Source organism: Schistocerca gregaria, chromosome 5 (genome assembly GCF_023897955.1).
Source record: "Schistocerca gregaria isolate iqSchGreg1 chromosome 5, iqSchGreg1.2, whole genome shotgun sequence".
Lineage (NCBI taxonomy): Eukaryota > Metazoa > Arthropoda > Insecta > Orthoptera > Acrididae > Schistocerca > Schistocerca gregaria.
Window position 1 is genome coordinate 413,111,545 of NC_064924.1, and position 14,634 is coordinate 413,126,178.

The 14,634-nt window shown below is 44.7% G+C and overlaps 1 protein-coding gene across 8 annotated transcripts in view; it reads left to right on the forward strand.

Moving 5' to 3' along the window:
• The window catches only part of LOC126272723 (insulin gene enhancer protein isl-1), a 401,780-nt gene that overhangs the window by 309,971 nt on the left and 77,175 nt on the right, over window positions 1-14,634 (forward strand). For all 8 annotated transcript variants that reach the window (XR_007549253.1, XR_007549254.1, XM_049975777.1 and 5 more), the window contains one exon: window positions 10,091-10,383. Coding sequence is in view for 6 of the 8 variants with exons in the window: in XM_049975777.1 (XP_049831734.1) it covers window positions 10,091-10,383 (293 nt within the window). In the remaining 2 variants the exon portion in view is untranslated. The remainder of the gene's footprint in view (window positions 1-10,090; window positions 10,384-14,634) is intronic.

The following is a 14,634-nucleotide window of genomic DNA, read 5'->3' on the forward strand; positions in this document are numbered from 1 at the left end:
CTTATCTCTAGGAATTAAGAAAAAACACTACCTAAAGAATTTTCCATGATCCACCTTTTCCCTAATAATTTTCAATATGGATTTCTCACAGAGCAGTACTGTTTTCGAATGATTTTCGCATTAAAATTCCCAGCCTGACTGCGGCAAATCGAAACTCATATCAGACACAGATTGTAATTTTTCGTTTCAGATGCAACGGAGCACTATTTAATTAATCACTGTCGAAACATAGATATCATCACCACACAGCAGTTCTGACTTAAATATGCACGCCTTGAAAAATCAGAGGGGTAGAAAATGAGTTCTGCTCCAAAAGAAACTCCAGTGGATCTACTAGACAGAATTACAAATAGAATTTTAGATCTATTGTGTTGTTGCACAGGGTAATAACAGTGGTAACTGACATTAATTGTACTAAAAATATTGAGACAACGTTTTTCATTTCGGCTAAACTCTAATACTCTACTACGTGATCAAAAGCATCCAGACACCTGGCTGAAAACGACTTAAAAGTTCGTGGCGCCGTCCATCGGTGATGCTGGAATTCAGTATGGTGTTGGCCCATCCTTCCACTCTCGCAGGCTTACGTTCAATCAGGTGCTAGAAGGTTTCTTGGGGAACGGCAGCCCATTCTTCACGAAGCGCTGCACTGAGGAGAGGTACTGATGTCGGTCGGTGAGGCCTGAAACGAAGTCTGCGTTCCAAAACATCCCAAACCTGTTAAGTAGGACTCAGGTCAGGACTCTGTGCAGGCAGTCCAAGTGTGAAGCAAGAAGGTGCTTAAAACATCAATGTAGGGATGTGCTGTGATAGCGCCACGCAAAACAACAAGGCATGCAAGCCCCCTCCATGAAAAACACTACCACACCTTTACACCACCGCCTCCGAATTTTACTGTTGGCACTACACATGCTGGCAGACGACGTTCACCGGGCATTCGCCATACCCACACCCTGCCATCGGATCGCCACATAGTGTACCGTGATTCGCCACTCCACACAACGTTTTTTCCTCTGTACATTCGTCCAATGTTTACGCTCCTTACACCAAGCGAGGCGTGGTTTGGCATTTACCGGCGTGATGTGTGACTTATGAACAGCCGCTAGACCATGAAATCCAAGTTTTCTCACTTCCCGCTTGTCATAGTACTTGAGTGGATCTTTATGCAGTTTGGAATTCATGTGTGATGAACTGGATAGATGTCTGCCTATTACACATTACGACCCTCTTCAACTGTCGGCTGTCTGTCAGTGAACAGACGAGGTCGATCTGTATGCTTTTGTGCTGTACGTGTCCCTTCACGTTTCCACTTCACTATCACATCGGAAACAGTTGACCTAGGGATGTTTAGGAGTGTGGAAATCTCGCATACAGAGGTATGACACAAGTGACACCCGTTCACCTGACCACGTTCGAAGTCCATGAGTTCCGCGGAGCGCCCCATTCTGCTCTCTCACGGTGGCTAGTGACTACGGAGGTCGCTGATATGGAGTACCTGGCAATAGATGGAAGCACAAAGCATCTAATATGAAAAACGTATGTTTTTGGAGGTGTCCGGATACTTTTTATCACATAATGAATCAAACAATTGAGTGTGGTTCGACGGCCGTGTGTATGTCTTTCTTGGATGCCACTTCGTCGACTTAGCTATTCCTACTTATTCCAGTAAATCTGCCTAAAAGTTTCCACTGGATCTCGAACCACTTGCCATTCCTCGTGAATCTCCACGTCATTGAGAGGATAGGTTCAAAACAGAGGGAGATTCCATCGTGTCCATTCCAGCCATGCTCTACTTTTGAATGCGAATTTGTTGTCCGCAGCTTTTCTTTGGGGCTTTATTTATGGCGTGTGGTGTGTCCTACGCCTTTAGCGTCCTACACGCACCTATACGAGTTACTGGCATCGCGCAATTTCTTTTTACCTTAAACGACAAAGTTCTTATAGTAGCTTCAACAACACCAACAAGTAAGTACTCCACCCACCTAAAAAATCGTAAATCCGCACGAGTTTTAAATTGACTTAGTTTCACTGAGAAGAAACGGAGTTAACGAGTGTTAGGTTAATAAAGATGCTGTGACATGAAATGGGATCAGCGAAAATGGTTGAGAACTCTTGAATCTGCAATGTATTGCATATTATGTCAATCCAGGACTCGAAACCAACTGCTGCATACAGTACAGGTGATACACGTTTGAGTCAGAGTTCGGCATAAGTTTAATTTCTCGCGACTTACGTGCGTTCGTCAATTTAGAGGACGAAGATTTAAAAAGTGTGTGTGAGGGGGTCGGGGTTGGGGAACAAGTTACACCTATCAAAAAATGTTAAATATGCTTGTAACTAAACCACATGTTTTCTTATACAAACAAGCACGCGACATGTTTACGGCAATTGACACGCTCTATCGACAGGATCTCCGGGTTGAAGAGACGTGTCTCCCGACCGCGTCTTTTGACGGCGGCGATCCTTTGATGGTGCAGCCGGCAGTCTGTGTGTCTATCTAATCGCTCAGATGCAGACGGGTGCTGACGCGTATGTCACCGCCTGAGACCTGTCCCGCGACTCCGGTCCAGATAACGTGGCGCGATTTTGCCACGAATATGTCGAAATGACATGGCCCAGGAAAAATTGCAGTCTCACTCAGCTGTGGTCTTACCACACATCTTTACAGCTGTCTGTCGCTATTCCTTTAGCTACGAAAATTGAGGAACTCATCGCTTCAGTTAAAGGTGTTAACAGGCCACTGTTGGAAGTTGCGGTTCTGTTCGGTTGTTGACTAAACGTCGAGAGTTGGGGATTTACCAGTACCTGATGACCGTAACCTTGTACACTTTCAACTCGCGTTATTAGTTTCATGCATTTCAAGACTCTGTCAGAGGTTTAGGGTCTATCTTCCGCATTTTCTCCTTATAGTATAACTTACCACATGACCGAAATCACGTAAAGTGCGCTGTTCGCACTGAGCTGCTACTCTCGATCGTTTGGGCTGTATTTCAATAAAATGTTGTCTGAAGTGTAACACTGTACCAACATGCTACATAAATTACGTCAGCACTATTAAACCAATGGACTCAAAGAAATAACTAGAAATGCCGTGCTGCAATTTTGATTGCGCATAGTAATCGCTCTTCTCTGAAACGTTGAACTGACTTACATCTACATGAATACTCCGCAAACCACCTTACGGCGTGTGTTGTAGTTGTACTTCTGGTATCACTATTTTTCTCCTCGTAACCGGTCCGTTCACGAATGTTAGAAAAGAAGGACCGTTTCCGGTGTAAAGCGCCGTATCACATCTAGTTTACCTAATTTTCTGACGTGATCATATAACGGTACATGTGTGGTAAGAATTAATGTCACCCTATTCTGTGTGGAACATAGCCCTCGGAATTTCAGTAGTAAATGTGTCCATGATACATAACGCTTCACTAGTAGCGTCTGCCTCTCTATCAGGTTCGTCGGTGCTGAGGAAGGTCCTTCCTCTGCTGTAGTCAGTAAAGAGCAAGTAGCGTCTCCACGTGGTCGGCGAACTGCTGTGTACAATGAATGTTAAAGAAAAAGATATCTGGGCTGCGTTCAGTTTTCTAGCGAAGAAAATACATCCATATTACATGAATATTGTCAAAAACATGTACGAAAATTTCAAGAACTTCGGGTGTACATGAGGGTGAAACTCCACTTTCTACAATCAACAACTGACTGCACCCCTGAAATGGGCTATTATTCGAGAATACGGCGGCCCAAAGCCGCTTCCAGTCATCCAAATTTAGGTTTTACCTGATTTTCCTAAATCGCTCGTGGCAAATGCCGGGATAGTTCCTTTGAAAGGGAACTCTGCTACTACCCAACCTAGAAACGTTCCGAACTGGTGCTCCCTCTCTGATGACCTCCATGTCGAAGTGACGTTAACCCTAATCTTACATCCTTCTTTTACACTTTCCTCAACTCTGGGACAAAAAAATGGTTCAAATGGCTCTGAGCACGATGGGACTCAACTGCTGTGGTCATCAGTCCCCTAGAACTGAGAACTACGTAAACCTAGCTAACCTAAGGACATCACACACATCCGTGCCCGAGGCAGGATTCGAACCTGAGACCGTAGCAGTCGCACGGTTCCGGACTGCGCGCCTAGAACCGCGTGGCCACCGCGGCCGGCGACTCTGGGACATTTTAGAGAGGAACAAAGAGGACGCTTCCACTTGGACATTAAGAAAATGGGAGATGGGGTACCTGGGAAGACAGAATATGGCCGAATATTGTTCCATGTTGAACAGAAAGATGAAGGTTCTGCGAGGAAGTCAAAAACGAGAAAATTTGAATTACGTGGAACAGAGTACTCATGGTGTGATTAAGAAAATTGTTTGTAGTATTTTTTGACTTAAAAGCAATAATTATAAAAGACACAAAACTCAACTGAATTTTTAATCTCATATTTGTGCATAAATTATTTAATTCTTATGAAATTTTATTTGTGAAAAATTCTAAAGTTATAAGACGAAACGAAATAAATTTTCAGAATCAACATTACAAAGTGATTCTGGAACATCTATTTCTGAGAAATTATCTGACGGAAATAATAAAAAAAAAGCAGGCTTGTGTTACCTACGTCCTATCTTCTGCAAAGAAACATGGTCGTGACTTTTCGACGAAACGTGCACGCTATCTACATCAACATCTATACTGCGCAAGCATTCTAATGATGTGTGGTGGAGGGTGCTTGTGTACCACGGTCACTTCCCCCTCCTGTTGTTTCAGTAACGTGTGGTTCACGGGATGAAAGATTGCTGCTATACCTCTGTGTGGGCTCGAATTACTCTTTAAGCTTGCCATCAAAGTCTCTTCGCGATATATACGTAGGAGGTCCAATGTACTGGTCTACTCTTCTAGGAACGTACACTCTTGAAACTTTGGCAGTAAATCATACCACGATGCAGAACGTCTCTTTTGCAGCATCTACCATTGGAGTTCACTGAGCATATCGGTGACGGTTTCGCGCTTCCTAAATGAACCTGTAACTAAACGTGCTGCTGCTTTTTGGATCTTCTCTGTCTCCTGTATCAGTCTTGTGTGGTGCGGTTCCCAGACTGATGACAGTATTCAAGTATTCGTCGAAGGAGTGTTCTGTAAGCTCCTACAATAATAGTAGGTTTTACAGATTGACACATGGCAGTTGCGCTGTTGGGAATGTCCTTTGGCAAATGGTTTGCCAGTCGCAGTGAACGATTTTGGAAACGTTTTATTACCTGACTGTGTGAGTCCGCTCCATTCTCCCACACTGTGGTGGCATATTCAAGGATCAGACGCAGCAGTGACTTTGCACAGAACGGCTTCTAAGTGTGCAGCTATGTTGACTTAAAATCAGCAGCATGACCAGGCGCCTGAGGAACATAGCACTCTCCCACAATTCCCGTAAACCAGGCACCGTGGTAGCTGGGCGTCCAGGATGATCGAGGTAACGTGCAGTTCTACTGCACCGCCCTTTGTGTCCGCGGACGCGTGCGGGTTGTAGTTCGGCCGGGGGATAGAGTTCTCCACTTCTCACTTGCATCTGAATGCCGTACGCAGAGATGTACGTAGGGTAACTAGTTCCCAGGCCCAAAGTTCGACTTTCCCCTCCTCACGCGCCCCTCCTCACGTCAACATAACCACATTTTTGTTAATTGCCGACCGTTGCTTAGCATGTTTACAGCGTCTTAATTGTAAGTTGGCTGATTGGCCTAGGGGTTTTGGGGTGCGAAGGGAGCAAGTCTGCTCAGTACAGAGACGGGCATTGGGGGAGGAGCCGTGCAAAGGAACAAGCTGCAGCCTTATTATTTATTTCAAGTTTCTGCCACCAGTCACTTTTTATTTTTTGCTTAATCTAACATAGTGCAACGCGTTTCGAACATACTCTGCTGATCTTCAGGCGTCTTTACATACATATAGAGGATTTTACTTAAAAATAAACAGCTGCTGCTTTTTCTTTACTGTAGCTGCTAGTGTGGCATTTTGGGGGAGGGGGGGGGGGGGCAGCGAATGGCTATAAATCGAAATCAGTGATGTCTTCTGCTGGTTTCCTTCCTTGTGGTTGGCTATGTATATCACTGCCTGTATAGGATGCAGATAGATATGCATGAGTTATGTGTTACGAAACTAGTGTGAAAGGCTTTTATATGATAATTGATCACTTATAATTTCATCATCTTGGTGTTTCACTTGCATCACTGGTGTAATGGTGGAGGTGTTGATTGACATTACACTATTGAACATTATATTTTTTGTCACTGATTGCCAACGTAATTCAATGCACAAGTTGCTTCGATGTTATACACACGACACAAGATGGCGGACTGTAGCATTTGAGTCTGTATCGATTATCGAGGTTTTGTATCTATATTCTGGTGCTGACAAATTTGTAGTCAATTATTTACATTGACGTACCTTGAATGTATTGAGTTAGAACTGGCTTAAGACTGTTTAAGAATTCTGAGTTTTCGAATTCGGTTATTTTATTAAGAATGTTATCTCCATGCTTTGTGTTGTGTTTGAAAAATTTCCATTTCTTCCACGAACAATACGAGACTGGAATAGAAGGGAGAACAGATAGAGGTACTCAGGGTACCCTCCGCCACACACCGTCAGGTGGCTTGTGGAGTATGGATGTAAATGGAAATGTAGACACCCGTTATTTTACTTTTTCCTATTTTGTGTAAAATTTCGAGGTTGTCTTCGATTTTCAAAGGGTGGCCTATGTCTTTAATGGGAGTTGCTACTGCTGATTTGTTATATTTATCAAGCCTGTAGCAGTCTAAATGTTCTTTGAATCGGATTCTGAAATTTCTGCCTGTTTGGCCGATATAATATTTATTATATTGGCTGCAGCCTGTTCCCCACAGTGCAAGGCACCTCGGTCTTTGCTTCATGCCTTTGCGAAGGCGAAAGTCACGCACGGGCGTAAAAGTAAAGAGAAAAAAACGCTTAAATATTGTTCGTAATGGAAACTGCAGTCGACTTACGTGTACTAACTGCAGCAATTAGGGTGAGTCGACATACAGCAATGAAAAGTAACGGTGGAAAATAGAGTGCAGTACAAAACAATAATACAGCAGATAACAATGGCTACCTCACAGAGTATTATCAGTTAGTAGCAACCAAAAACAAATGACTCCCCGCAGTTTCGTTCCGACGTCTGTCGATTCTGGTCTAGGAAGTCGATCGCCCAACTTACTCGTACAGTAACACAACATAATCGCTTTCTGAGATGGATATGAGTTGGCAGTGAAGTAAGCGGTACACATTTCGTTAGTTATTATTGTATGGTACAATTCAAAACATGGAGCAACACACAGTTCAAGTATCATTGCTTGGAACAACAACACGATTCAATTTTCATTGCGCGTCGATGCAACACTGTAATAGAAAAACGAACAAATGCAAAATATACTCTTTACTCTTCCAAAACTTGGGCTCGCTTTGGATAACAAGAGCAACTCGTCCTAGAAGCAAAGGGCTCCGTGACAGAGGAAATCAGGTCTTTTGAACTACTATTGCTTCTTTTTTCCTGCTCTTTGTGAGGTGGCCTGTCGATTGAGGATTTTATAAACTGTCCATTGGCTCAGTAATACTTTTTCATCTGTTGTTTGCTGTCGAACGGATTCGACATCGCACCGGACAACTTGCTCCCAATGTACACAAATCACCGTGATAGCGTTCGTAACTTTGTTCCTATGTGGGACGTGCCCTCTGAATCTACCTACTTCACTCTTCAATATAAATGACTCAATGAATGCACTGTGATAAGTGACGGAAAGGAATCTTGAAAACATGATTAACACTGAGTCAATATCGAGTTCGTAATAAGGTTCCTACGACTATTTAATCTCCTCTCAAGAGTGCTTACAAACGCACACGATGCACATTTTCACTTGAGTCAGCCACTGCCGTTTTAGATTCCGTTCCGTTGCAGTAAAATGTACTGCTTCATACTGCACAGTAATAATCGCAGAACAAATATTTCACGTCTCTATTTGCGCCAAGGGGGCCGCCCCCCCCCCCCCACCCCTCCCCACGACTCTTACTAGCTCCCTCCATGCACAGATATCTCAGACTAACTGCCTACGCTCATTTTCTGAAGGTATCAAAAACAACCACACTAGCTAACAAGTTATCACCACGCCATCTGTGATCTTGGGTACAGCAGAGATATGTCTATATACCATTAGTTTTTTTCGCCTTCAATAAAATGCGTCCCTGCGGCACAAGCCTTGGCTGCCGGTACCTAGTTACGCCACTGACCATGTCATACGTTTCACTTTCCAAATGACGATGTTCCTAGCACATATTTTCCTTTTTGCATGTGGATATTACCGTTTGAAGGCAACATCTTTTTCCGGATTGACTCCTAGACAGTGTGGAGTGTCGGTGTGCTCAAGCTCTTGTCGACGACATCTCACTTGCAGTCTTGTGGCATGGGCCACGCCGATAGCAACATCAGTGTTTTAAATCTCCTCACGTCAACGCCTACCCATCTGCGAACCGTGAATTGAAAGAAATACAGAATCTCCTTATGAAATCTCTCTGATTTCCAAACACGATTTTTCTTACTTACTGTTTACGCATCATTGTAAAGCAACTCAAGATATGTGTAGATTGTTTGTAAATGACTCATTTTGTCTTGTTTTAGATCTTATGCGGAAACTACATTACTCACTGCCGTCCAAAGAAATTTTCGACGTGAATTTCAAAGGGCGCCACCAGATGTTAAGACGATTAAGAATTGGTATGACATGTTCCTTACAACTGGGAGTGTAAACAGACAGACAGGTTCTGGCAGAAAACACGCATCTGATGAAATGGTCGACGAGATCAAAGAGACTTTGCAAAGAAACCCGTCAAAGTTAGTTCCCGAACATCACGAAAGCTAAACATCCCTCGCCTTATAGTTCGCGATGTGCTGCGCGAACGACTTAACTTGTACGCTTACAAATTTCAAATTCTGCAAGCACTGCAGCGAATCAGTTTGCTGATTCGCCATAAATTTGCTTCTGAGACGTTGGACCGAATAGAGCAAAACTCCCAACTATCTAGGATATGTCGTTTTCTCTGTTGTAGCGAGCTTCCACACATGCGAGATGGTTAATCGCTACAAAAATTCGCATCCGGGTTTCGGAAAACCCCCTCAGTTACCGGGAACTGGTTAGAGACAGTGAAAAGGCAGAATGTATGGTAGAATGCAGGTTTATTTCTGTGGAGTTCTGTGAACGACAATGTGTGTGCCTCGGCTGTATGACCTTGGCAGTCTCGCCTGTCGCGACACCACTGGAGGCGGGCTGCACGATGTTGGGGCGTGAGCGGAAGACGGCCTAACGGTGTGCGGGACCGTAGACCAGCTTCATGGAGACGGTTGCGAATGGTCCTCGCCGATACCCCAGGAGCAACAGTGTCCCTAATTTGCTGGGAAGTGGCGGTGCGGTCCCCTGTGACACTGTGTAGGATCCTCGGTATTGGCGTGCATCCGTGCGTCGCTGCGGTCCGGTCCCAGGTCGACGGGCACGTGCAACTTCCGCCGACCACTGGCGACAACATCGATGTACTGTGGAGACCTCACGCCCCACGTGTTGAGCAATTCGGCGGTACGTCCACCCGGCCTCCCGCATGCCCACTATACGCCCTCGCTCAAAGTCCGTCAACTGCACATACGGTTCACGTCCACGCTGTCGCGGCATGCTACCAGTGGTAAAGACTGCGATGGAGCTCCGTATGCCACGGCAAATTGGCTGACACTGACGGCGGCGGGGCACAAATGCTGCGCAGCTAGCGCCATTCGACGGCCAACACCGCGGTTCCTGGTGTGTCCGCTGTGCCGTGCGTGTGATCATTGCTTGTACAGCCCTCTCGCAGTGTCCGGAGCAAGTATGGTGGGTCTGACACACCGGTGTCAATGTGTTCTTTTTTCCATTTCCAGGAGTGTATTTCTTTAAAATATTGCATTTGGATGTAAGGCAAGTTTGATGTGGACACCCTGAATGCCTCTCGTCCTCGCCGGCGGCTGCCACCACTGGCTTGCTCGGCCAGACCCCCGCTGACGCAGAGCCGCGCGGCGTTGCTGTTGCAGACTCGTCGGAGTCGGGCTCGAACAAGGGCGGCCGGGAGTCGGGGCGAGCGTCGGGCGCCAAGGCGACGTCGGACGGGAAGCCGACGCGGGTGCGCACCGTGCTGAACGAGAAGCAGCTGCACACGCTGCGCACCTGCTACAACGCCAACCCGCGGCCCGACGCGCTCATGAAGGAGCAGCTCGTCGAGATGACGGGGCTCAGCCCGCGCGTCATCCGCGTCTGGTTCCAGAACAAGCGCTGCAAGGACAAGAAGAAGGCCATGCTGCTCAAGCAGCAGATGCAGCAGGAGAAGGTCAGCACTGCGCGCGCGAGCTGCCGCAGCGACGCGCGCAAATCCACTTTCCCACTAGTGCCCTTCCACACAGCTTCAACATTACTGGCCTACTATATATTATCAGCGCAGCAACTGCACGATCTTCTAGATTTCGGGCGTAGGAACTATTTCGTTCGGTAAACAGGATAAGCGTAAGTCGAAATTACGTTCTGGGGAACTATGCTAGATACAGCTATGCGGTTCGCTGCAAATGGTAGTTTGAGGGGGGTAGGACGTTATACGGGCCGACTTGGAGCAGGGGAGGCACCACAGGGCATTTTAATTTCCAGTGTCTATACTTTTACAAATAAATTCATAAAACTTTGTGAATTCTGAATTCTTCCTGGTCATGCTGACACTCATTGCAGAGGAAGTTCGAAAACATAACAATATATATATTTTTTTTTTGCTTGTGAAGTTTCATCATTTTTTTCACTTACTAATGGCTGCATTTGTTGCTATAGGTACACTTCTCTTCATAAGTTAGAGAGATGCTTCGATGAATTTTGCACAGCATACATACCATACTTACAGGTGTATGAAACTCTACAATTTATTTAATTTATGAAAAAACGAATGATCTGTTGTATTTTAAACTTCATGTTTAGAAAAAAAACACAAATTTTGTAGTTAATTACTTCAATTTTTACCACAGATTTTAATAGATTTGAAAAATTCGAAATTTTCATACACATTCAAGTATGGTTTGTATGCTGTGCAAATTCATCGAACCATCTCTCTTACTTATGAAGAAAAGTGTACCTATAGCAACAAATGTTGCCATTGGTAAGTGTAAAACGTGATGAAATTTCACATGTAAAAAAATTACTTCGTTATGTTTTCGAACTTCCACTGCTATGAGTGTGAATTCCGAATCCATCCTGGTCATGCTGACAAAGTTTAATGAATTTATTTGTAAAAGTGTAGACAGTGGAAATTAAAGTGTCCTGTGGTGCCTCTCCTGCTCCATGTCGGCCCGTTTGACGTCCTACCCCCCTTAACTGGTGAAGTTTTTAGGGATGCACCTCTATTATTTTATTACAGGAATTTCCTATAGTTAACTTCGTCTGCGTCTGTATTGTGATCTCAAACAATGCAAATCAGTATGAAGCTGTATAAAAGTCTTTGAATTAACTTTTACCACATCAAATAGAAAACCTAAAATTGTATAGAATAAGCTCTCCTGTGAAATTCTGTACTGCGCAAAGCAGTGGACAGTGTTACAATACGCGACACCGCAGTGCTTGCCTTGCAATTCCTATCCACAAAGGTAACAACCAAAAATTCTTCATATAATTACAAATTTCGTTTCGAAAGAATACATGTCCAAAACGCCTCTGTGAAAATGCCCTTTAAATTTACGTATTTATACAATTCTAAACATTAAACGACACTTACTCGAATGTAACGCTGCTCTCTAAGAATGAGAAAGTCTGCATAAGAAATGAGATCTGGCACTGAACTTTATCTAAACTGAACGTGATAGTTTTGAATTGTAACGTCTGACTGTGAATGATTTTATTGTTTCCTAACTGATACTAAACTGGCCCTAAGACATTTTCGTGGCTTAGCTGTATCGACGGAAACACGATACTGATCGAATGTGGTGAGCGTTAAAATGCAGCGCAGCAGCAAACCGGCTAAAAAAACGAAGCTTTGTGCCAGTTCACTGAAAAGATGTGCCGTTAGGCCAAGCAGATTATGCTTTAATTTTAGCCACTGTTTCCACGAAGTGCATTGCAGCAACACATAGTTGCAAAACAACATTTTCGTGAGGAGCCGATGTCGGCCGCTGTGGCTGAGCGGTTCTAGGCACTTCAGTCTGGAATCGCGCGACCGCTACGGTCGCAGGTTCGAATCCTGCCTCGGGCATGGATGTCTGTGATGACCTTAGGTTAGTTAGCTGGGGCTGGGGCTTACCACCGTGCTATTTCGTATGGTAGATTTTAAAGCGATTGTTCAAATGGCTGCGCAAGTTCCGGTTAATTTTCAGCATATTTGTATAGCACCGTATCTCAAACAGATCTACGGTTTGCGATTAATTTCCAAACAATTCTCAGCTGAAAATTCACGTTATCTGGAATTTCTTCTTCCAGTTACGGCCGACGTTCGATAATACTATCCTCCTTTTGGCAGGGATGCCCTCTTTGCCTGTTCTAGTGTGCTTTTTATGTTCTCCTTGCTTCTTCCATGATACGTTATATTGCTTCCAGAATTGTAGAATTCTTTCACTACTTCTGCTTCGTAGTTCCCAGTTTTGATGTAGAGTTTACCACTAATCCCCTTTCTGATACCGTTAATAGTTAGCTTACAATCAGCGTGAACAAGTTCATTTTATGGTGTTTCTTTAATAAACGCACCGTAATGGCATCCTGTGTAAAAAGTACTTCCACAAAAAAACTTCTTCCCGCTGCATTACGTGATATATAGACAGCAGCAACGCACTTTCAGAATCCGATGGCGCCGCTACGGCTCTGATAGGGAACACAAAACTATAAGAGCATGTCCACGTAATAGGTAAGAAGTATTCGTACGCAGCGGCTCACTAAGTCAATTCAAGGACGAACTAGCTTAATTATCGCAAAACTCTGGTGGGAAAGAGTGGCCACATATACTGTATGCTCCGATCCATCTACGGGCTCATCGGCTTAAATGGGACAGGCCTCCAGGTCTGTTACGAGTGGGAGGGGTCTCTGGCATCCTGCAACTCTTTCTCACTTTCAGTGAGATTAGCAGTGTCACCTGTGAATGTCATTACTGATAGCCCTTTGCCTTTAATTTTAAATCTACTCCTGAAAGTGTATTTTCGTCATTGCTTCTACGATGTTGATTAACTGAACAGCAAGGACTATAGAGCACAGCAGGCGCAGGCCTGATCCACGTGGCGCTCACTCGGCTGTGATGTACAAGAGAGAGTGCGAGTAAACTTAACACAGCTTGTCGGAAGTCGCTGAAGACGATAAACGCTAACTCACCCAATGACGCAGCCGTTTTGCACAGCCACGCGGAACTCAGGCGGATGCGTCCAGGGAGCGAAGTAAGTGCTCGCTGCCTCAGTACCACTGCAATGTGACCTAACTAACAGCTGTGTTTCCTAATAAGGAAGCATCTCCAACATGACCTCATATTTTTAGGAGAAAAAATGCACTTGCAAGATATCAGTCCCATCAATCGACCACACGCGAAAATTTGGGCCGTAACTCTAATTTTAGGCTTTTATGGCCTTGAATGTACAGCAATTAAATTTCTCACCCACCGGTTGTTTATTACTCGCTCCGTTCCACTGCAGCAGTCTAATGCCAGAGTGTGAAGTACTGTACAGTGGAGTGAAAACCAGAGCCCCCCTTTTTCGAGGAATGCTGAAGGCGAGGGAAGCGGGGGGGGGGGGGGGGGGCGGGAGGGGGGAGGGGGGGGCAGTGGTCAGTGGACACTTCTACCCATGGTGTTACGAGATTTTGTTTGAGAACGCATATTGTTTTACTCGACAAACAGACGAGTAATGTGAGCAGATAATGTCAATCTCTTGCACATATACATACATTCAGCATTATCTAACAATATTCTCGTATTGCCTTGAAACCAATATATGAAGACTTTCCTGCTGGCTTGCTAGGCCTAACACAAGAAAGGATTTTCTGTTGTGTTGTTTCTCTTAGCCTTTGGAGTTTATCCTCGACCTCAAGGCAGTGGTTCCCTTCTCATTTAATCCCCAGAAAGGACGGTTGCCTCATTGCCAGCTACGTCGTTCCGAAGTCTTTCTTCTCCGCCGTTGCTGCCAATAAAGTCTTCACCCGTAACCCTGGGCGTGGGTTCCGTGTTATTGGGTACCTGCATGAACTCATCCATCCTATCACTCTGGCCTACTGAAGTGTAGGATGCCAGCCCCCTCGACGTGGACGCGCCAGATAGGAATTACCCCTGGAGGACTAGGGAAGGGGACCCTACCTCCCTGGAGCCGGGTTAATGATAGTGTATGGTGCCACAACCAAAGGAATGAATAGGGCAGTTAAATATATAGTAAAAGATAAAGACAAAAAGATGATTTTTGCAGATGATATGGTAATATGGGGCGATAAAGAGGTAGACGTACAGTTACAACTCGATGTGTGGAAGGAAATAACGAAAAGGTATGGATTAAAAATAAATAAAGATAAGAGTGAAGTAATGGTATTTGGAAGAGAGAAAGGGATAAACGGAAATATTGCTTTTAATGGAGAACCCGTCAAAGTG